Below are 23,824 nucleotides of genomic sequence, written 5' to 3'. Positions count from 1 at the left end.
TGCAACGTAGATTCCCATCCAATTAGATTGAATTTGGTATTGATGACGTGAAAAATAATAACGGTAACTCCATTGAAATGATTCAAAACTAAAGTAACGAGACAATTTTTTAAAATGTAAGGAGTAGAAAGTACAGATATTTGTGTAAAAATGTAAGGAGTAGAAGTAAAAAGTCGCCATAAAAATAAGTAGTAAAGTAAAGTAAAAATATCAGAAAAATCTACTTGAGTACAGTAACGAAGTATTTGTACTTCGTTACTTCCCATCTCTGATAATCAGTCCGTTTGGCATAATGTGTCAGAATGTAAAAACTTGATTATTTCAAAACTTAAAAAAAATTAAACATAGTATTTTATTTGTTATATAGTGCTTTTAGTTGTATCGGCCAATATCAATAATTTTAAGACAATTTGGGAAAAAAAAACAAACAAGCACACACATAGAATAAGCTATGCTAAAAATTTCAAATGAAATTCCAGTTTGCTCACGCTACCAGACTTTAAGCAATTCTTTAATTTTAATAAAGGTTAAGGGAATAAAGGTTGTCATCCCTCTTAGTCACTTTAATACACAAAGACAAATTGAACATATTTGGTAAAAATGGTTCCCTTTAAAATCCACCAACTCCCATCATGTGTCAAATAAAATAAATGTTCTCTGAGAAAACTGTTCTTCCTCTTTTAATTCTTGCAAAAGTAACGTAGCAGTTGCCTAAATATGATTGCTTGTAATATTAACATATTTACCTGGAAAACGCAATGGCAGAATTGTCAATCTTTTATAAAATTAGAAACTTTAATACCTTTTTTTTACTTTGCTCCAAATCTTTCAAAAGCTTAATCAAACTTAAGGTAAACAATCGTCACCATATCATTCTTAAATATAATTCAAACCAAAAGTGAAAACATAGAAGAAAGAAAATTAAGACTTTAAAAGGGTCAGGTTTTTAGTTGCTCATAACAAATTCAAGTTGCTATCCCAACAGAGGTAACCCAGCATTACATGCAGCTAACGTCAGAGAGAACTAACTTCAGAGTCCGCAGCAGATGGTACGGACAGTTCTTGGATGACATGGGGAGAAAGTAGAGTCTAAATTCACAGGGGAAGTGTGGGAAGATGCTGCCAAGTGCCTTGAAGACTCAATGTGTAAGTGCACTTAGAAGAGCTGCTGCTGTGTGAAAGGCAGGAGGGAAAATTCCAGCAGTGAGAGTGACGTAGAAAACTGAAGTAGACAAGAAGATAATATGAAAGTTATTAAATATTCCCATCCATCGCTGCCTCCTTTTTGTTGCCTTTTTTCTTGTGGGCTCCTACTGCATTTTGAGTGCTACACTTGAAAGTACATTGTTAATGAAGACCAAATGAATAAATGCAAACAGTTGAAGAAAAGGCTGCAGTAATCCATATGGATAATCATGTAAAAATGTACACAGAAATTAGCGATAAATCTGTAAACATATAATTAATTCTCCCATGTTTCTGAGTACTTTGTTAAAATGTTATTGGTTGGCCTACCGTATTTATTCAGCTGCTGTTAAGGATTTCCAAATGAAGTCTTTCAGGATCTAAACACAAGTTGACCGATTAATAGATGCCCCATTTGTTAATGTCTTCAGTCAACCTATTGGCTATATTTGCAACTGTCTGGCTTGAAGTAATCATGAGTGCATCTTTCCTGCTTATTTGAATGTGAACGTCCTGGCGTCACTATAAAATGAATCAATCTCATCCCCTAGACATCGATTTTGCAAAAATGTAAAGGAATCGATTCAAAATCAATATTTGATTTTGTTACCCAGCCCTAGTTATGACTCCTGTAGAGGGATTTAAACTCCAGACTGGAAAACTATTTAATTTTCCAGTCAAGAGCGATGAGTATATCTTAGTGCATCTGTGCTGGAGAATCCCATGAGCAACACCTTGAAAGGCACATATTACAAATCTTTCAAACAGAAACACTGACTCTTTTAGTTTTGCTGAATTGAAGCAACATTGAATCCTCAGAGAAAAATCAAACTTTTGGTTTAATCTGGACTCAGGTTTAATTGTACTTCCTCCTTAAGATCATTGTTACACACAGGGATCCTTTATGGTGATAAAGTCACTCTAAAGTATTTTACTTAAATTCTAATCCATGACCGAACTTCAGGGGCTTTCATGTATTCAAAGGAACCTACTGTATGTGCGGACTCAGGAATAAAGTATTTGCACGGATGCCTGCCTATAATTTATCAGAGTAAAACGTCTTGGAGCATTTTCTCACTGAGGTCGGCACATCAGAGATTTGAGTCAGGTGATAAATAGAATAACAAAAGAACTCCAGAGTCAAACAAGAATTTTAAATGTACCATCTCTAGGCAGTCTTCAGCTCATATATTGATTTGTGGAGGCCTTATAGCTAATCACAAAATGAAACCTTTAACAGCACTGAAAATAGCATTATTAGAGTCAATCACACACTTTAACACACATTAAAGATGCCCTACAATCGGTCTCCGTCAGTCACGTGACATTTGTTGCTAAGACGCCATTTTTGGCGTAAAGGCGTAGTGTAAACAACCGCAGTATAGCTAAACGAAGGACTAAAGGATTGAGTTTGTCTCTCTGACTATATGGAAAAAAGTAAGCAGAATGTGAAATTACCGTAGGCTACGGTGTCGTGCCAAGGTAGTTATCCCTGCGAAAATTTGTATCCCCTCGTCGGGCGCGCGCACGGAGTAGGAAGAACAACCCGAGTTAACTCCGCTTCGATTCCAACGTGCAGAACTTGAAATTTGAAAGGTTTTACGTACATGAGAGTTGAGCTTTACTGTTTTATTCTTTACTTCACATGTTATAGCAGAATATCGCCAGTGATATTGATCTAAAACTAATAATAAAACACAAACGTTTGCTTGAAAGCTGGTCGCTGACAGCAGTGTCTACTCCTCCCTCTGAAAGCAAACAGATCCTTGTTCTTTTCCACACGTTCATTAAAAAAATCTCTCATTGTTTCACAGTGTCCAAATGTTCTCATCCCATTGAAAACTGTTGTAAACCATATACTTGTAATAAAAATGAAATAGAAAATGGAGTGCACGTGTAATCATTTAAAACTACTGTATATGCAGAAGGAAATAATTTTTTCCTCGTTGAAATTTGGTACTTAAATCTACATTTGTGTTTATAGTAACTTGCAATTTATCTATGTTGTACTATCCTTAATAAACAGTTTGTGTTCTAACATCAGCCATTTTATTTCATCCCATTTTGCCAGAACTGGCAATATGGGATGAAATAAAACCTGCTGTAATCTGTTCCCCCTGTCTAAATCATGCAAGAAAGGCCCCAGCTTTTTCATTTTTGGCTTATAAGTATCTTTTATGATGACAATTTATTCCTGAAACTTTGGATGTGATGGACCTTTATTTCTTAAAGTTACAAGGAGGGAACAAATTATAGCAGGCCACCTGCTGTAATCTGTTCCCCCTGTCTAAATCAGACAAAAAAGGCCCCAGCTTTTTCATTTTTGGCACCATAAAAGATGCTTATAAGCCAAAAATGACAAATCTGGGACCTTTTTTGCCTGATTTAGACAGAGGGAACAGATTATAGCAGGTGGTCTGCTATAATCTGTCCCCCCCTTGTAACTTTAAGAAATAAAGGTCAATCAACTCCAAAGTTTCAGGGGTTAGTTGTCATCATAAAAGATACTTATAAGCCAAAAATGAAAAAGCTAGGACCTTTTTTGTCTGATTTATACAGGGGGAACAGATTATAGCAGGTGGCCTGCTATAATTTGTTCCCCCCTATTAACTTTAAGAAATAAAGGTCAATCTACTCCAGAGTTTCAGGGGTTAGTTGTCATCATAAAAGATGTTTATAAGCCAAAAATGAAAAAGCTGGGGCCTTTTTTGCCTAATTTAGACAGGGGGAACAGATTACAGCAGGTTTTATTTTATCCCATATTGCCAGTTCTGGCATATGGTCTTTAATGATTACACGTGCACTCCATTTTCTATTTCATTTTTATTGCAAGTATACGGTTTACAACAGTTTTCAATGGGATGAGAACATTTGGACACTGTGAAACAATGAGAGATTTTTTTAATGAACATGTGGAAAAGAACAAGGATCTGTTTGCTTTCAGAGGGAGGAGTAGACACTGCTGTCAGCGACCAGCTTTCAAGCCAACGTTTGTGTTTTATTATTAGTTTTAGATCAATATCACTGGCGATATTCTGCTATAACATGTGAAGTAAAGAATAAAACAGTAAAGCTCAACTTTCATGCACGTAAAACCTTTCAAATTTCAAGTTCTGCACGTTGGAATTGAAGTGGAGTTAACTCGGGTTGTTCTTCCTACTCCGTGCGCGATCCCGACGAGGGGATACAAATTTTCGCAGGGATAACTACCTTGGCAAGACACCGGGACTGGCAGCCTCTCACACAACACGATCGTGTCATTTCTGGTAAATAATTGTGCCGAAAGAACAGCCGCGTGTGGCTTATCTCGACTTTACGCCTAATATGGTGGTTTTCCCACGATGCACCGCGCCCGAGGTAAACAATTGACGTCACCTGGCGGAGACCGATTTGCTTGATGTCTTCAGGTTAGTACCTAATATGCATATTCTAACTTCTAAAGAGGAAGAATTGGAAAAGTATTTCAGGTTAAGGAGATAGTTTGCATACTTTTAAGAGAATGCTGTTTTTTAGAAAGTTGAAATACTATAAGCTCCTAAATATAAATTTGAAGCAGGGATGTAAAATCCTTGTTTTGCTGAATTGAAGCAAATGTACAAGCATGTAAAATATATTTATAAGTCTGCTGTTTACTAATATTGACACAGAAACAATGCTTTGCTTGCTAAACAGCTCCACACTATCTGTTTTTACACGGTTGAAATACATTGACCAATAGCTTCTATGTGAGCTTTGCAGCTGTGCCATGTAACATTTCGTAAGCAATAAAAATTATTCATAAATCCATCTTAAAGCTGAGTGATGGGGCCAGTTTCATCTAAGTAGAGTGCCGCTTTTTAACATGTAGGCCATCCATCCATATCACAGCAAAAATGACATTCACAGAAATATAAACAACAAACCATTAAATTTTGCACCTTGCTAGTTATACTCTATTTAAAGAGATAATAAATTTATAACTATTTTAATTTAAAAGCATTTAACAATACTTGCATTTCATATATTTAGTATTTGCAGCTGGTGTCTCAGGATATATTTCATTTTGTACCAGAGACACATCGTTATTCACATCACCTGTAAGACAAAAGACATTCTTATTGATTGTGCTGCTGCTCTGAGATTACACACTGGAAGACATTGGATTTCACCAGTCCAGGGGTCATAAAGTTCCATCAGTGCTGTTCTACAATTACAGCCTCTGCCTGTGCTGTTAAATTTAGTTAATCACCTTTAATAATATCCTTAAGCTTTTTTTTGTGTGTGAAAAAGTACAAAGTTAAGATATCAATGCAGAAAAAAATGCTCTCTTTGTTTATTTAAAATTGGCTTTTATTGAATGTATTTATATTTAAGATAATGTTGATGTTGTTTCTGAGTTAATTAGATTTATCTTCTTTTCATCCTTCCAAATAGGTTTAATCATAGTGAGTGAAGTTGGAAAATGCACTGTTAGATGAAATTAACCAGCAGACATCAGAATTAAGAAAATAACTGGTCAGATACAAATAGTGATGCATTGGTAAAAATCTGCTTTTTACCAAACTAAGTCTGTTATGATTATATTTTTCCTCTTTTCTTGGTTTTGTTGAGGATTGGTCATATTGATGTATTTACAATAAATCATTTATTAAACTGGATTAAGATAAGTCCTATGTGTTATATGTTTTTATTTAAAACAAAATCTGCAGGGCTACATTTGACCTACAGGGAAAACCTGCTGTCACGCTACATCCTCCATGCACGCAAGCATTCGGGACAATGTGTGGCTCTGATGACACCAGGGAAATACATCATATTACCATATTACCATATCACCAGATCATGACACCAGGGAAACTTTTGGGACATCAAATCCTGCCAAAGCTCTGAAGTATACGAGCTGTCCTCCCAATCTGAACTCACTGAATACCGAGAACATTGTAGTGGAATTCAATGGTCTGCTGCGTACTAACCAAGTACATTACCCTACTATAAGTACATTACCCTATTATTTTCTGCAAAAATAATAAGAAATTAAAGCAAATTAAAGTTTCAGTCGGATTACAAGGAAAGCAAAGCTCAGTCATATAAACTTATGTAATGTAGAATTTGGATCATTGCTACGATATCTGAGTGGGAGTAGCACTGATTCTGTACCATCTGTGAACTTTCAACCCACTAACGAGCCAACTTTGCCAACAACTAAGTTCTCTCAGCATCCCTCTGGTTAGAGAAAAAAACAAAATCATCTATATCATGATCTAAAAATATGACCAGAATATGAGAGGCGAACTTTGAAATTAAAATTTCCAAAAGTTGTTTTGCACAATACAGTGAAACTTATGTGTCAATCTTTCAGTTTAGTGGCACTGGGAGATAGCATGTCTTAGGTATGAAAATCATTTCCCTATGCATTTGATACTGTAGCAAACATTATTTCAATAATGAGTAATGTTTACTAGTTGTTGACATTTTATATATAATAAGCTCTGCAAGCTTCACTTACTATACATATACCTCACATGTGAACCACTAAAAGTATCAATGCCTCTATGGCTATATTTTTGTTGCAATGACCCAATTATAACATTTTTCAATCTCAACCCATACAGTACAGAAATAATGTATATTCTGATGACATGCATCTAAATCTAAGTAAATCAAATCTATTATATCAAAGTATAAAATTAGAAATTATAAATTGCTTTGTACTCAGTGTTAAATGAATCACGCAATGACATTAGCTTATGTCCATGTAAATGCGTGCAGTTAGTATAGTATTTTCAGTGAGTTCATTATGAAATTTACAATAAAAATAATTGCATAAACATGGTAATTAATTAATTTAGGAAAAAAAAGGGAATGTCTTCATCATCATCTTATTTCACTTATTATAAATCTAGGGTCTGTTTGATCAATGAACGGACAGAGTATAATTTAATATCTATCAAATTTATCATGGATGTATTCACAGAGTGTTTTATGTATAATTTAGATTTCACATACAAAGGCTAAATGTGCACATTAAAATCCTTTGACAGGGATATTTATTTATAAAAAAGGAAAAATAAACAGGTTATAAACGTTTTTAAAGGTAAGTACACAATTGGTGATATTTAATTAGCTTTTCATTCTGTAAATATAAAAACAAAAAAAACAAGCATTATATAGGTCATTATTTATTAATTACAAAGTACAATAAAGAAAAGAGATGGTTAATGATATTTTTAACCTTAAGAATTATAGGGAATTGATTTTTATATAAGAGAGTGGTGGATTAGACTTGATTAAGAGTGAATAAAAATTGCTTGCTGAAATTAAACCTTTAGTGTTAATCATTATTTTGATAATTAAGGGGTTTTATTTGCATTCCTATATATAATGTGCACAATGCCTGCTTCATGATTGCTTTTCAGAGCCTTCAATGATCCACATTTCTCAACACAACCTCACTGGCAGGTGTTCAGAGGGACATTTGCTTTGGTCTTGTTTTGATGCATTGTCCCAGGTTGGCTTCAAAGGTGGAATATTCAGGATTCACGGGTGTTTGGGGAAATCTCCTGAATTATAATACTGTTTCAGAGTCCTGAGGTAATTTTAGATGTATTCTCCAAAGTCTCAGTTGAAGGACCACCTCAGAGAACTTTGCATCTTTGGTTTGCTGCATTTTTCTTATCAGGCTTAATAAGAAATATTTCTAAGCATAGAAAGTTCAAACAGGCAGGCAGAACTCAAAGTGACATTTCAGATTAATGCTGTAATTCCAACCCTGTACTGTGATTCATCTTGAACACTGATTACATGCAGTAGATCAATATGTGAGCATATAAGACGCCCATGTATTTTGTGGGGACGGACATTACCATGCTTTCAGTGTGGGCAGTGGGTTTCCTGACTTCAGATAATAACTGTAAGATTTTAATGCTCTGTGCAGCTTTTAGTGTTAATAATGCTAAAGGCTTGTAGATTTGAGAGAGCATTGCATTTTGTGTCCTTAACTTAGCTTATTCAAGAAAAACAGTTTATTGTATAAAATTTATGCTTCTTCATTAAATCAAACTAACTCCTACTCGGCAATGTTTATAAAATACATAGTGTTAATGCAGAATTTAATTATCTGTCAGGGAAAAAAAATATATAAATATACCAGATTTTTACTTGGCTCGGTCATCCCTTTTAATTCTGTGTAGCTTTAAAGTAGCTAAAATACATTTGTATTTTTCTCTGTTTTTGCCGATAGGTGTATTACTTTTTTTATTTTTTAGCAAGTTGCCTTTTACGTATGTATGCGGCAGTTTTTTTGTCAAAAGAATGTTTTTAAAAATGAATTTGCTTTATAGAAGACACTCATGGGATCAAGGTAACATCTAGCAAACTTCTGTTTTCTGTTGGCATTTTTAAATTATACATAGAAAGTCAATGTAGTGGAACAAAAACCTGCCAGGAGCAAGCCCTGCAGCTGTGTATTAGCATAGAGATAAAAATACACAATATTCTGATGTATGCATAATCTCAGGAACAACACAGCGAAGCATAAGTTGGAGGCTTTAAAGAGGCTGACGTGGCTGTGAATCAGAACGACTGACAGGAACTTTCAGATTTTAACATTTCAACACTAATATAAATATATTTACATACACTCTTGGTTAACCAGTAGTGATTAACTTATAAATAAAGGTTGAGTTTTCGTGTTTAATAAAAAATTCTGAACGCATCTCATCAAGACAGATGCTTGATTTTTATTTCTTTTTTTTTTATAATATATTATTGATTAAAACAAACAAGAAAAGTAGAAATGTGATACAGATTAAGAGGAGAAAATATGCACAACAACAAACATACAAGTAGTGGATGAGTACCATAGATTGATCATAACAATATCATGAGTAAAGAATGAAGAAAGATCAAAACATCGACAGAAAAAAAAAAAAAAAAAGCAAAGTCTTAAAGGGGAGTTGTATTAATGCATTTGCTAACATGGTTAATAGAGAGAATTTTAAATTAGCAGTGATGAAATTTGAAAATGATAAGTGGTAGTAAGAGTGATATTAATATGATGTATTTCCCAACAGTAAATCAACAGCAAATCTTTGGACAAACAGCCTTTTCTAGCAGAGGAAAACTGGCCTTCTATCCTCTAAACAGGATCTGGTTCGAATCTCTTTAAAATTATTCCTCTTACCCACAAAGCTAACAATACCCAGGCCCCATTATATAATAGAGATCTCATAATTCCCTATCATCTTACCGGAACTCTGTGTTCTCAGAGTACAGGACTACTTGAGGGTCATACAGTTTCCATGCACAGCCTTTATCAGGACCATTTACAGTGAAACCAGTCGTGTAATTCAGCGAATGTCAGACACAGTCTCTGTTTATAAAGACTCTTTTTTACTGTATGCATCTTCTCCAGTATGTAAAAGCAGTGTAAAAGCATCCAAAGTGTTTCAATAAATTAAAGCTGCAAATCTTATAATTCAGGCAATATTTCCCATGCATGAAAATTACAGTTTGAATGAGCTGAAGACACAGAACAGTAAAATAAAGGCATTTTGGTGTCCTAATACTAATATAATGCTTCCACATTGTGGACGTTTGAAAAGAAAGAAATGCTTATTTTAATTTCACAAGTGAACCTCTTTAAAGTTGCAGCCAAGGCCTGTAGCTGCTGGCCTTGTTCAAATGCATCTCTGAGGACCCAGCCAGCCTGTGTTGGCAGCTGGTCTACGGGACATGACCAGTAAGCTACAGTCGGGTAAACACTGCTGGCGCTCCATGCAAGTGGTTCGTAACCCTGATCCGAAGGGCACATTTTTTCCCCCTCAGTGAATTAGTTTCTTCACAGGCTCAAAATACCTGTTTAAATGAATATTTATATGCAAGCTATTTATGAACATGTTAACAAATGAAAGAGGTAAATCTGTCATTGAAATGGGGTATAACAAAACAGGATAGCAAGCCTGAAAGTTTAAGATTAGAGACGGGTGGAATTTAAATTCAATCTATATTCCCTGTGCTGAACTCTGCTCATACATTACAGCAGAAATAGACTATTGTTGAAGATTCCCATTAGTCTAACATCACAAAAAAAGCAGTTAGGTTGATTATATTTTAAAAATGGCAGTGTAAATTTCACCTTAACAAAGCAGCTAAAGTGATGCCCCAGAACGTTTGATGAATGTGTTCGATCTTAAAGCCGTAAATTATGATTGATACAGAATCCAAACACTGCAACTAAATGATTTACGGGAATAATCTTCCTTCTGTTCTGGATCTCTGTTATTAGATATGATGAATAAATCCACATTTCATCCTGCTCTAAACTTCCTGTTAAAAAAATCTCTAATGTAAAAAAAAGACATTGCCATTTCCTCTTTTACTGAAACAGCTGTTGGCTCTTTATTTTCTCTCTATGAGCTAGCAACGACTGCTTTCAGGAAGAAAAGCTCCTGCTCTGACCCTTCTGGATGTCACACTGCTAAAAAAAAAACAAAACAAAAAAAAACACAAAATGCTCCAATTAACTTATATGGTATTAAAAAGACTACATCACTGGTACAGTCTTTTATAAGCTCTTTGAAAAATGTCATATTGTTTATTATTTTAACTACAGCTGAACTGTAATATCAAAAGAACAAAATTTTATTTAGACTGGATGAGTTTTTAGAAGCAGCACCAAGTCTGTGAATCCTCTTTATTCTTGTATGTTAGCCAAATTTGAGGGTGTTTTGTCTATATTGAGGGAAACAATTGTAGACAATTGTTTGTAGACAATTTGTTAATTTATCTACATTTGATAACAGCAATCTAAAGATAACCATATTGGATATTTATTTTTAAAATAAGGTAGCTACATATCTATAAGTTAAGTGAGAACTCAAGTTTTGGATGAGAGGATTTTTCAATTTATGGAGGACTCAGTGAATCATTGAAAAAAGATAACCAGCCATTTACTATTTAACATTTAAATCATGCAATTTGAAATCCAATTTGAAAAGCCTTTTCTCATTGCACATTTTGAAATGAATTTAAAGAGGAATTTTGGATTCATTAATCCATTATTGAAAACTATTTCTAAATAAACATGTAAAGCCAAAATTCGTAAACGCATTTACAAATCCCTTTCCTAATCCCAGATTTAAACATGCAATTCCTTATTTAATTTCTTTTATTTGTTTACACCTTTTAATTTACCCTCTCCATTTACCTCTTCCCCTGAGCCCACTGAAAACCAGTTTAATAAATCACAGTCTCCATCCATCCATCCATCCATCCATCCATCCATCCATCCATCCATCCATCCATCCATCCATCCATCCATCCATCCATCCATCCATCCATCCATCCATCCATCCATCCATCCATCCAGTTTATAGGATGTTTCCCATCATATATTGTGAACGAAAATCACACGTTCGTGTTGGATAGCATGTTTATAAGTAAAACTGTGACCTGCACTTGCAGGAAATTCAAAACCAAGTTTGATACCTTTTGAAGCTCCTGGAGATGACCAATCATAGCCGGTTAAGTTAATATTGAATATTGAAGTTAATAATGACTTTAAAACATCTCTCTAGCAACACAGGCACAAGCTAGATGGATATTAAAGCCATGCATATGATGGCATGTGTTTATAGCTTTTTGAGGTCAATTGGACTGCTTCATTCAGAGGCTTGCAGTTGTCATGACAGGCCCTGTAGTTGGTAATCAGTGATTTGCTAGTCTGTTAATACTAAAAAAAAACGTTCTTTGATTGATTTCTTAAAATAAATTTGGTATATCGTTATATTCCCTAAGGTCACAGAGGGATACATGATCAAAACCTGTGAACAATAGCCAAATCCTTTTTACCTGATTTTTTTTCTTCTTGCCAGTGTGAGTTTTTCAACACCTTCTCAATGGCAGTCCAGACCAACCACTGTCACAAAATTGGGTGCTGTATGCTGTTGCAAAGGTTTTGTATAAACCTTTGATTTGCACTAAAGATTTTACAGAGATTTGGGACAGTTGTGGTGTGAACCCCTCCTAAAACATTCTACCACACAAAGCCAGACATATTTTGTGACTAACTCAAGTGTGCTTAAATAATACTCAAGTGTGCTTTAAGAAGCTCTATTACGACTGATTCCTTACCATATGTCAAAACCACTTAGTACTGCTTTGACAGTCCAACTTAGTATTTCTTTGAATGGATATACCCAGGGGTGGTATAAACGAGAATGACAAGAATAACAGTGACCATTTTGTCCAGAAAATTATTAAAATAAGGTTTTCAATAGCCCTTTGATGGACTGGCGACCTGTCCTGGGTGTACCCTCGCCTGTAGACAGCTGGCAACCCGGCTTGGGATAAGCGTGAGAGAAAATGGATGTATGGATGGATGAATGGTTTTCAAAACTGAAAAAGGAAAAAAAAAAAAAAAGAAACGCTGAAGAAAGGATGTCCATTTGCTCTCCGAAAGAAGTGGGTAGATTCTACTAAGGGTTTACCTTTTTGTTTATTTTCTAGTGAAATAAGAGATCTAGCTTAGTCATGGATTAGCGCTAGCCTACATTTAAGCAACATGTAATCAGTGAAGGGTACTATTTAGTAAGATAATAGTATACTAAACTTGTCCCTGTCCCTTTTACCGTGCTAACAGAACTTAGCAAGAGTCAGCAGCCCTGACTGCTCGTAGCGAAGTAAATCCTCCTCCCTGTCCCAGTGAAACTGAGCAATTAAGCTGTTTAATGATGGGTCAGTTGGCATTATCTGTCATGATCTTGGCACTGATGACTGACTTGTTTACTCATTCTATTAACCTGCTAACTCTGCCTGGTTTCTCATTACCCCTCGTCTGATCCACCTGCTCATGCCTCTATTTAAGGCGCTTGCATCCAGCCATCAAGGCCAGATTATGTTGTTCTCTCTAGCCAGTGGTGAGAGTGTTTTAGAGATCCTTCATGTTTCGGATTTCCTGATCCTGACCTATTCTGCCTCTCAACCTCTGAGCCCGCCTGTTCCTGTTCTGATCTGTTTGCCTGATCTGGCTTCGGACTCCTGGATGTTCTCCGGGGCTGCATTCTCTGGGACACTCTGGGCAGCACCTGCAGCATCTTGTTTGCAGCCAATCGGCTGGATCCTGCCTCGTTCTCTGGCTATGGACTGAACTTGTAAACCAGGTCAGTGACTCATGCTCATAATCTTCCCCCATTAGATTTATGTGGTTACTAACCTGTGTTTTCCTCTCTCCAGAGTTTCCTGCATGAGACGCAGTACCTGCTGCTACTGCAGATCTGCAGCCAGTTAATGTGAATAAATGCTTTATGAGTAATCCCACTGTCTGTCTGCCTGAATACTGGGTCCTTCTGTTCTGGATAATGACACAAGGAGAGTTTAGAACTTTCTATGTCTCTTATGTTATTTTACATATCAAAATACAAAATAAAACATTTTGGTCAAATCAAACAAACAATGTTCTTACAAAATAATCATTGTGTTTAGATTAAATGCAACCGGGAAGTAGTTTATCTGTTCCTGAGTGGGAATTAAATACAGTAACAAAATTATCTAGTTTGAGGTTTCCTTTGTTGTATTTTGATTAATGCCTTTGTTAGCAAGAGGCCCAGGGCTCTTGGTGAGTCAAGCTGGGCCAGTAGTAACTGTCAAATGGCATATCTGACAGAAAATATTTGTTTTCCTAAAGCTCTTTGTTTTTGATTATTCTCTTCACTATTGGAGATAATGATGTTAATATATTTTATATCTATCATCTATCATTTCATTGACATTTAGGATAAAGCAATGCATGTTATACTTTATATAGAAAAAAAAAGGTAAACTGACCTGTCCAGCTTTCAAGTATAATGGTAATATAATTGCTTATTTTTATTTCTTACAGTAAAACAATGATTTGGAAAATATGCATTTTGATACATTTTTAATGTTGGTTTTATTGTTGAATAAACCAATAATTTGCATATTGTGTGCAAAATTGTTCTACCAGTAGTATTGATCTAAGTAAGCAGTTGCTCAAAGACTGAGGGGCCATATTTTTAATTTTTTTTTGGATACCACTTGCTAAAATCAAAATCCATGATTCCAGTAGTATTATAGATGTATGTTTAATGTGATCACCCTCTTATAACCACTATGTTATTTTCTCAGCTCTCTAAATCAACAATGGACTCACCCTGATGCCCAGCTCCACATTTTCTCCCCCATACACCTCCATGCCTTCATCCAGCAGTCCAATCTCCTCAAAGTAAAGTCGGTCCACCACAAAGCAGCCAATCAGAGCAGGGCTCCTAAAACATTTGATGAACAACAGGTTTGTTTGTTAGTTCCCACAGTCACACTAAGAACTCAAAAATATGAGTCATGATTTTCATAATCACAAACTTGACATTTTTGCATGGCTGATCTTTAATTCAATACCACATAATTGTGCTGATGGATTGATTTACTTACTGTATCGGGGCACTTCTGTTGCCCCTGTGCCACCAGGACTTGGGAGGATTGAGATAACGGCACCATAGTTCCCAGTCAAAGCCCTGAGCGGACAGTGGGTATTCCTCAATCTCAAATGTGTCATACTTGATGTTGTCAAATGATGGGGAGATTATGCGTGTTCTGTCCTCTTTAATTCTCAGTAGAATTGGTTCAGCCCTTTAAAAATGGAGAAAGATTTGAGTCAGCGAAATGTGTGAATCTCTATCTGCGTGTGCCTTGGGGATGGGGATGGTGACGAGGGGTGGTGGGTGCTGAGGCAACACAGTTTTTCAACCTTTTGCAGGCAATTACTGCAAACTTATAAACTTTCAGTTGCCTTTAGATTAGTGTACACGAAAAAAAAAATGCTTCTATTATATGACTACACAGGGGCATCCATGCCTTTCATTGAAAAGTGCAAAGAAAAAGGTCCAATACAGTTGTACACTGTAGTGCTTTGGTAATACGCCCTGTGTCCTGTAATCCAAAAGATGAGTCTGGCTTTGAAAGTTGTCAGGAAGATGCCTCTTGCCTGACTGCATTGTGTAAAGTGCTAAGTTTGGTGCAGAGGGGATTAGAATATGAATCTGATTTTCAGCAGTAGAGCTTTCTTGGTTCTAGTAAAAGGAACTGTTAATCCTTCAGCATATTTAGATTCTTTAGACAATTTATGTCCCTGATGTTTTGGAACAGTTTGTAGACGGTCCCTTCAGGACGAATACATATATAAATATTATTGTGCACCCGGGCATAAAGCAAGGTCCCCAGGAACATGTGTGAACAAGTGTTTGTTTGATGAGGGAAAAATTTGCAATAATCAGGGAAAAAGCCACAGATGGACTGTTCAAATGTGAATTCTGTTTGAAATATTAAACATTACTTGTATGCCATTAATTCAAACAAGTCCCTGCATTATGTTCTCCTTTCTTAAAAACCTAAACAACTTGAATGCACTGTGCAGGAATCTTACACATAAATAAAACACTTTTATCAAACACAGACAGCAGTAAGCATAGTGAGAAAACAATCAACTGCGATTAAAGTACTGCAGCAATCAAATAAAAATTCTTGTTTCAGTCTCTTTGCTCTAAAACATGCATATATTCCAGCTTGTTATAAATAATGCATGAGCTGTATGCATCTTTGCATAGGTATTTTTGATGATTACAACTTTGTGCAGGATGAGGCATATACCTGTGTTTTCTTTATGTTTTACAGTTTGTGATTGTGGTTGTGGTTTAAGGCCGCAGCATGGCACAAACTGACAATTTCTTGATTTTTAAGTAGGTTAAGTGTAAATATCTAATGTACATCTACATACATAAAGACAGATATCTATAACCTTACAACACAAAGACAAAAAGTATGTGTCATACATAGTAATCTGATTAATTTGACACCCCCCCCAAAAAAAAACAACAACAAAAAACTCTTGTTGCAACCCAAACAACAATGAAAAAGTAGAAATGTAATTTCACAATGGATGCAGTCTACTTTTTTTCTGTATAATAACCTACACATTGATTTTTGAAACATTTTACAAAGAATCCTTGTGTTTTGCACATCGAACTATGCAGGATAGGTTTAAATATGATGCATTGTGATGAAACTCTTAAATGAAATCACTGAAGAACTTATCTTATATGCTCAGCTAGTCTCCCCTGAAGCTCCACTTGTGAGTGACTCACCAGCCAACATTAAACTCAACGTGGGCATCAAACAGGGCAACAACTGGGGCAGTGGCAGCCCTCCATCCACTCACTCGGGACCGGATCAACCCCTCCTGCTTGGCATGCCGCACTATCTTGATGAATCCCGGACGCTGGCTGTTTGCTTCCGACACAAAGTCCTGCAGTTTTTCCTTGAGTTCATCTGCAAAAAAAAAAAATCAGACACAGCATCCATTTTACATCAACATCTGCAGTTCCTTTGAAGATCTCATTTAGGATTAGGTGAGTAAAATAAGAATTGCCTCAAGCACACTACCGCCCACAAGACTTCATCATGTCCTCCTCTAGTGGGCAGTTTTTCAATGGGCAGAGGCCAAAGGCACTGATGCTTCCCTGCTTTGATCAGTGGACCATACAGGCAGCAGCTTGAGCAGACTGCTGACTTCCATGGGGCTTCACAGCCATAACATTGTTTTTTACAATATTAAAGTCTCAGCCTGGAATCCTTTTCAATACATGGGGGCTGTCTGTATCAAAAGTTTATTCTTGATCTTACCCGACTCATGTACAGTTTGATGAATCATACTCTGCATGATAAGTTCTTACAGAGTATAATCATAGAAGAACCATCATTTCTGCTTGATTTTCAAGACACACAATGAACTACAAGAGAGTAATACAATTTCTGTTTGGATGAGCAGGCTGGCTCATCCTGTGATCTGATTGTGTTTGTTTATTTCCAAATAACTAGTATTTTTCAACAGAATCATGTCATGCTCCAAAATTGAAAGAAATCATGTCGGCAGATGGATTTCTAGGATTCCTGTGACAGACTGGCAAACTTTCCAGGGTATTCCCTGCCTGTTAAACAATCACTGACAGGCTATACTTCTACTGTGCATGAACCAACATTACAGTTCTAAAAGTTAGACAGCTCAACTGGGTAAGTCAAAGCATCCATTTATTACCTATAAGAATTAATGTTTCATAGATATATATCAGAGTAATTATTTTAATTAGTAATAATAATTTATTTTTTTCTCTTTTTTTTTCTTCTTTCAGTGTCAGCTGATCCGCAGCAGAGGGGAGTCTTAATTTTACTTGTTCGTTCACAAGTAGACATTGTGTTTGTTCCCTATGAGGTACTGAGGTTTGTATTCTCCATGAATTAATCAGTCAGGGGTCTTTTATAGTAAATCAAGTTTTACAATATTAAGCAGAGAGATTAGTGTCTTGAGTCATTTACTCTGCATTTCTAAATTTACAGCTTAGATGAACTCTTGTAACAAATGTAATAACTTTTATTTCATCAAAATTAGGATGCCCTAATGTGTTGGGAATAGAAAAATAAGAGTGATGCATTATTATGCCTCATAACAAATCACAATAAAGCACAGTTCATTACGCCAGCAATGACTATATGCTACTGCTCATCAATCTTTTAGGACTGATATCCTGCTGAAGGTCTGCCAGAGTTACACTGAATTCCTACGAGAGGCAACTTTTCTAATATAGTGGTGAAATAAGTCCATCAGTTTAGGATTGTAAATTTAGCTAAAATGTCTCCTGAGATGATAATGACCAAAATTAATGGCGAGTGAAAAGAATGAACATTTTATTTTTGCTCAGATTCGTCTTTCCTGAAGTCATATATGACAGGGGGATTGGTAGAAACTTTTTGCATATCGGCACTGTTTTAGATATATAACTCACAAAATATGGAAAGCGAATAGTACATTAGCAATGATTAAGTTAATCAACATGGGTTCTTTGATAAATTACTAGGAATTTATAACTGTGTGACTGTTCCTGGGAGTATAACCTGATATATTTCCTCTTTGCTTTCATAAGGGGAACAATGCATTCATGCATGTTAACATACAAACATCATAAATCACTATAAAAGCATTTCTTCTTGCAGAGCAGATGGCAGATCGACTTGGTAATAGGTCCTAGACTTGCTGTGTGGTTCGTGCAGCACCAATTGCCTGGCAGCTTCTCAATACACAACTCCACCATAGGAAAATTTGTGTCTGAGGCATCCAGCAGGTACTGGCTCTTTCTCAGCAATAATATCTCAGGCCACTGGCAGTTGTGAAAAACAAAAGTGTGACTGAAGCTCCAGCCTGAAGTTTGGCTTTGCTAGTTTTGGCTGTTATCATCCCAGCATTGTTAACCCTCCAGCTTTCATTCACTGGTCTTGCAACAGCATCTGAGGTATCCATCAACAGTGGCTGGAACTTGTCTGCACACCTTAGGCTGTTGAATAAATCCACATTAGATTGCTACTATCACAGCAAAGCACAACACTAGAATGGAAAGCAGGCTTCAAGGTCTTCCAGGCAAACAAGACCATGCATTAAAGAAATATAAAAAATTATGTTAAGAGTTTTTTAATCTGGAAAGAAACAACATGTAAATTTTCCCCAGCAGGATTCATATATATTTTGTTTTTTACAAATCAGTCTTTTTTAGTTCGGAAGAAGTGATGGGTTTAAAATTTGTAACCTCACTGTCCTTTTTTGATGCATAAGAAAAAGGCTGCTTTAAACCCCCCAGATAATTTAACAGAATTGCATCGAAGGTAGTTCTTGTCATATTTTCTGTTCTAATGTGAAAACGTGGCACTGACTCAAAGAGGAGTCAGACCATCTGGAGATATAACATTCTGACTCTACTGCGGTGCAAGATGTAATGATTCCTATAATTCACATGATTAAATTAATTTCCTATAGAGTTGCCTAGAAGAGCACACTAAAAAAGGATATAATGGTAAATCGTAAATTAACCTACACAGTAACATTAAGGCCAGAATACATCGGACTTGTTTTAATGTCAGATGTGGACTCTAAATCAGGTCATATGAACTTGTGGTAATTACATCCTAATGAAATGCATGGGGCTGGTCTGACAGCATAATTTTCTTCAGCTGTGCTTGGGTATCTCAACAGAGGTAGAACCCTGTTCTGTTTGGTCAAACCTACTCAGCAGTTTGATGGGAATGTAAGGAGTCACACAGGAAGACAGAAACATGGTGTTAAAATAAAATACAGCCGTATCAGTAAAACGCTAAGATTTCTGAATTGCAAGGTAAACCAGCGAGGATCGTCTGTGAGCACACAGCGTGCATAATTAAACATACACATCAATAAAAAATTTCAATGAACGGTTTACCTTACCCATGGTAGGAGCTCAGGAAACAAGATAAAGTGATAATTTAAGCTTAAAGAAAAAAAATGTGTGACAACAAGGATGCTTATGAGGAATTCTCAGGACAAAAAGAGCTTTTTCTGCTGAATAACTTCAGCAAACTTGACAAAAACACATTTGCAAATCACCTCTTACCAGTCCACAGTCTTTGCTGTGGCTTTATTTTCCTTTCTTTATACATGATCACAAGAATGTGCATGACAAGGAAGGGCTATATATACTGCATTCATCATTTAGGTGGTTAACTTTGTATTATTTCTTAAACTCCTTGAGTTATTTACTGTCACAGGTAGGGGCTTTGGTCGGAGACTAAGTGTCGGGCCGGTATGATTTAAGGAGGGCCAGCTCTAGCACGCTGAAATTAAGAGCGGCCACCGGGCAAATGTCCGGTATCACAGATTACCAGTCCGAGCGTGTATGATCTGCTTTTCTGGACTTTTTGGTATAGTTAAGGTTTACACTATAGGTTCTTATCACTATTTAAAATTCTTGGTATTCATTTAATCTTTGCAATAGTTTGTAGATTTCTTAGATTATGTTTTCCCATTGTGTATTAGGGGTCCATATCACAAACAAATTCAGATTTAGATCCTCAACTCTGAATTGATCTAGACTAAGGTTGAAAACTCTGAGTTTCTGGTTTCACAATAGCATCTGTCAGTTAGTCTATCAACTCTAAGTATGTCCACTTAAAGTTGAACACGTGCGTAACAAGTATGAAAAGCCATTATCAGTGGAAAAACCGATCTAACAAGTCAAAATGACGACACGCAACAGGAAGTGCCTATTTCCCACCACTAGAATTATAGATTTTAATGCAGAAATAAAAAAAATAAACAAATTGGAGAAGGTCCTTAAAAGACAGAGCAACAGTACTATAGCTGCAAAGGAGAGGAAGATTGCATAGAAGAACACTGCTTGATTTTATACATAGATTTATATTAAGGCCGTTTTAACATCTATTAAAAGCACACTGCTATCTGTTGTTCCATTTGTAGATCACTTAAAAAGGATTCTTCTTGGTCAAAATCATTTTGCTGGAAATAACTATAAAAACAGAGTTTTTAAATTACATTTTTGCCACAGAAACTGAATTTCCAAAATAAAAAAAAATTATAAATGGTACTAGAAAGAAAAACTTTTACATTCGTAGAAAGGTATTTTAAGTGCCATTTTGACTTTTAATGCCTTAACTGAATATGTATTTATGATATCTTAAATATGTTTATTTCTGATAAAAATAATACCAATTATGAGCAGTAGCAGTAGGAATATAGGAAAATTACCTAAACGTGGCAGAAGAGTAATCCACAGAAGATCATTTCAATATTTTAATCAGGAGCAGTATATCATTGACATTCAAGCTGCTGACTGGTCAGGAGTGTGCACTGATGTTAACCCAGACTCAGCTCTAAACAGATTTATGGAAATATTAATGAAAATTGTTGATAAACAGGCCCCATTGAGGAAAAGTACAGTTAGGAATAGAAGTGCACCATGGTTGGATGATGAATTGAAGGAATTGATTCGTATTAGGGATAGTGCTAAGACAAAAGCAGATAGTTCAGGTGAATCAGTAGATAAAGAACACTACAAAGCTTTAAGAAATAATGTAGTTAAGGCAAATAAAAAAAAGAAAAAAGAATACTTTCAAAACAAGATCAAGGAAGCAAAAAACGATAGTAATAGGTTATGGAGCACTTTAAATGAAATTATGGGTAGAAGCCAACATTCAGTTAAATCTTATGTAGAACATAATGGGGTTTTTATTACCATACCAATAAAAAAAATGCAAATTATTTTAATAATTATTTTACCAGCAAAGTTGAGAAATTAAGAGCTACTATGACTCCTGTTGATAGTGGGTCTGAGTTACATAATGTAATCTTAAAAATAATTTTTCTTTTACATTCCATGAAGTGGATACAGTTTTTGTTAAAATTATTCTAAAATCTTTACCAGATAGAAAATCACCACGAATTGATTATTTAGATTCAAGATTGTTCAGATTACCTGCTAAAACTTTGTTCCGTCCAATTTCTCATATATTCAACCAGCTTTACACACTCCATATTTCCAGGTAAATGGAAGGAGTTCAAATTACACCATTACCTAAAAATAAAAAAGCTGCTTTTACAGGACCAAAATGTCGACCTATTAGTGTATTTCCTCTAATGAGCAAGATTATGGAAAAAATTGCATTCCAACAGATGCAAAAATATTTCACCACCAATGGGCTCATTACTAAGTATCAGCATGTGTTTAGAGAGGGTTATTCCACATGCACTGCTTTAACTCAAGACAGACAAATGGCTGGCAGAAATAGACTCGAACAGGTTAGTAGGGGCAGTAATGTTAGATTTCAGTGCTGCTTTCGATCTGATTGACCATGCAATATTGTTAAAAAAAACTTGAATGCTATGGATTTTCTCCCTCTGCTCTGTCATGGATGGGCAGCTAGCTCTCAGAGAGGACACAGCGAGTATTTTTCAATGGTGAATAATCGTCCAGTGAAATACTTAATTGCGGATTACCACAAGGAAGCTGCCTTTCTCCAATCTTGTACTATATTTTTTTTACAAATGAGCTGCCCTGTATACTGGAGAATACAACTTATGTATGCAGATGATTCCACATTGTATTGTGCAGCACAAACATCTGACTGTGTGTCAAACTTGCTTAATTATGATTTAGAAAAAGTGAGCAGATGGTTTAGATGGTATGGTGGCTAAAATGGGTAAAGGCATTGCGATGGTGAAGAAATGTGTTTCATTCATACCCGCTGCTATTGCTAAACAGGTTGTACAGTCTCTTGTCCTGAGTTTTCTGGAGTATTGCCTGGTGATATGGTCATCTGCTTCACGGAGTGAGCTTCACAAGCTTCAGCTTACACAAAACAGGGCGACTAGAGTGGTCCTTCAGTGAAAACAAAGAACAAATGTGGCTTCAATGCATAGAAGGCTTTTATGGTTAACAGCTACTTATAAACTAAAATTAAGACTTCTCCTATTTATATGGAATGTTTTCTTTAAAAAACAGCCTTCATTTTTTGCTGAACATTTAGTCCTTCTTGAAAAAAGTCATAATTATTTAACTACGCGGGCACTAGGTGGAGACATTAAACTCCCTCGACCCAGAACAAACTATCTAAAATCCACAGTGTATTATAGACCCTTTGTCACTGGAACCAACTGCCAATAACCACGCGAAGAGTCCAGAACAGAACAAGCTTCAAAAAGACACTGTCTTCAGAACTGCTGCAGATGATAAGATGAACTGACCTGTGTATATATGTTTTATATTTCTACTCTTTTTCATGTTACTATTATTTCCTAATGTGATTTTTTTATGGTTTGTTCATAATGTAATGTAATTTCTTTATGTGAGGACCCCAGGAAGATTAGTGGCCATTTATTTGGCAGCTAATGGCGATCCAAATAAAACTAAACTAAACTAATATGGTGACCTGAAATTCATTTCTAGACATCTAGAATATTTACTTTCGAAATGAAGAATGTAATTTTACTTAAAACTTCATTTTGACAACTAAAATATGTATTTCAGAAAGCAGAAATACCTATTTAGACAAAAAAATAAATATCTGAACGGCCTTCCATAGCCTGTTCCTATAGTGATAACATTACAGAAGAAAAACTACTGTAGTTTACTGTATGAAAATGGTAGTGTTTCAATGTATTATATTTAGGTGAAATCTCAAGGGCACCTGTCCGCAGCTGAAGATGATGATACATCATTTCATAGGGTTCCTCCTAATGTTTATTTCTCTCTTCCATTACACAGTAAATACGTGGCTGTCTGACTGTGCAGTTAGTTTTTATAATTATTTTATCCCTCATCAATGTGCTCTCACCGATATTGATTATTTATAAATACCTGTTAAAGTAAATGTTACAAATCTGAGGACAGAAGAGCTTCTGTATGTATGTAATATATTTTAAGATGAAGCTGTAGTGCTCATAAAGATACCTGAATATAAAGGACATTGATACACAGTCTAAGAAACCTCTCTGTATAAATATTCTGTGCCTTAATGCCACTAAATCTTTAATTGGATCCTTGTCTATAGAACATGCTGTGTTTATTATTAACATCCAATGTGTCTAATGCACCTAGCTAAATTATTTCCGTTTTATTGTTTGCACAAATCTATGACGGAAATCTGCTGATTAAATCAGGAAATAAAACAACGTGATTGGCTTTAAAGAGGCCGGAGACGAAGGACACACTTCACAAGAACGCAAGTACGGATTCGTGTCCTCACCAAGAAGAACACGGGAAATTGGAACAGA

At 35.7% G+C, this 23,824-nt stretch overlaps 1 protein-coding gene across 1 annotated transcript in view; it reads right to left on the bottom strand.

Moving 5' to 3' along the window:
* galnt18b (UDP-N-acetyl-alpha-D-galactosamine:polypeptide N-acetylgalactosaminyltransferase 18b) overlaps positions 1 to 16,506 on the bottom strand; it is a gene marked incomplete at its 5' end in the record, with an annotated part of 39,583 nt that extends 23,077 nt beyond the window's left edge. The window contains 3 exons of the mRNA XM_038307489.1: positions 14,336 to 14,450; positions 14,614 to 14,811; positions 16,323 to 16,506. Coding sequence (XP_038163417.1) covers positions 14,336 to 14,450; positions 14,614 to 14,811; positions 16,323 to 16,506 — 497 coding nt within the window. The remainder of the gene's footprint in view (positions 1 to 14,335; positions 14,451 to 14,613; positions 14,812 to 16,322) is intronic.
* Between the last annotated feature and the right edge of the window lie 7,318 nt (positions 16,507 to 23,824).

This window comes from Cyprinodon tularosa, unplaced genomic scaffold, assembly GCF_016077235.1.
Source record: "Cyprinodon tularosa strain WSP-4 unplaced genomic scaffold, ASM1607723v1 ctg1163, whole genome shotgun sequence".
Lineage (NCBI taxonomy): Eukaryota > Metazoa > Chordata > Actinopteri > Cyprinodontiformes > Cyprinodontidae > Cyprinodon > Cyprinodon tularosa.
Note: the sequence above shows the minus strand (reverse complement) of the source record. Positions and strands in the feature narration are given on the sequence as shown.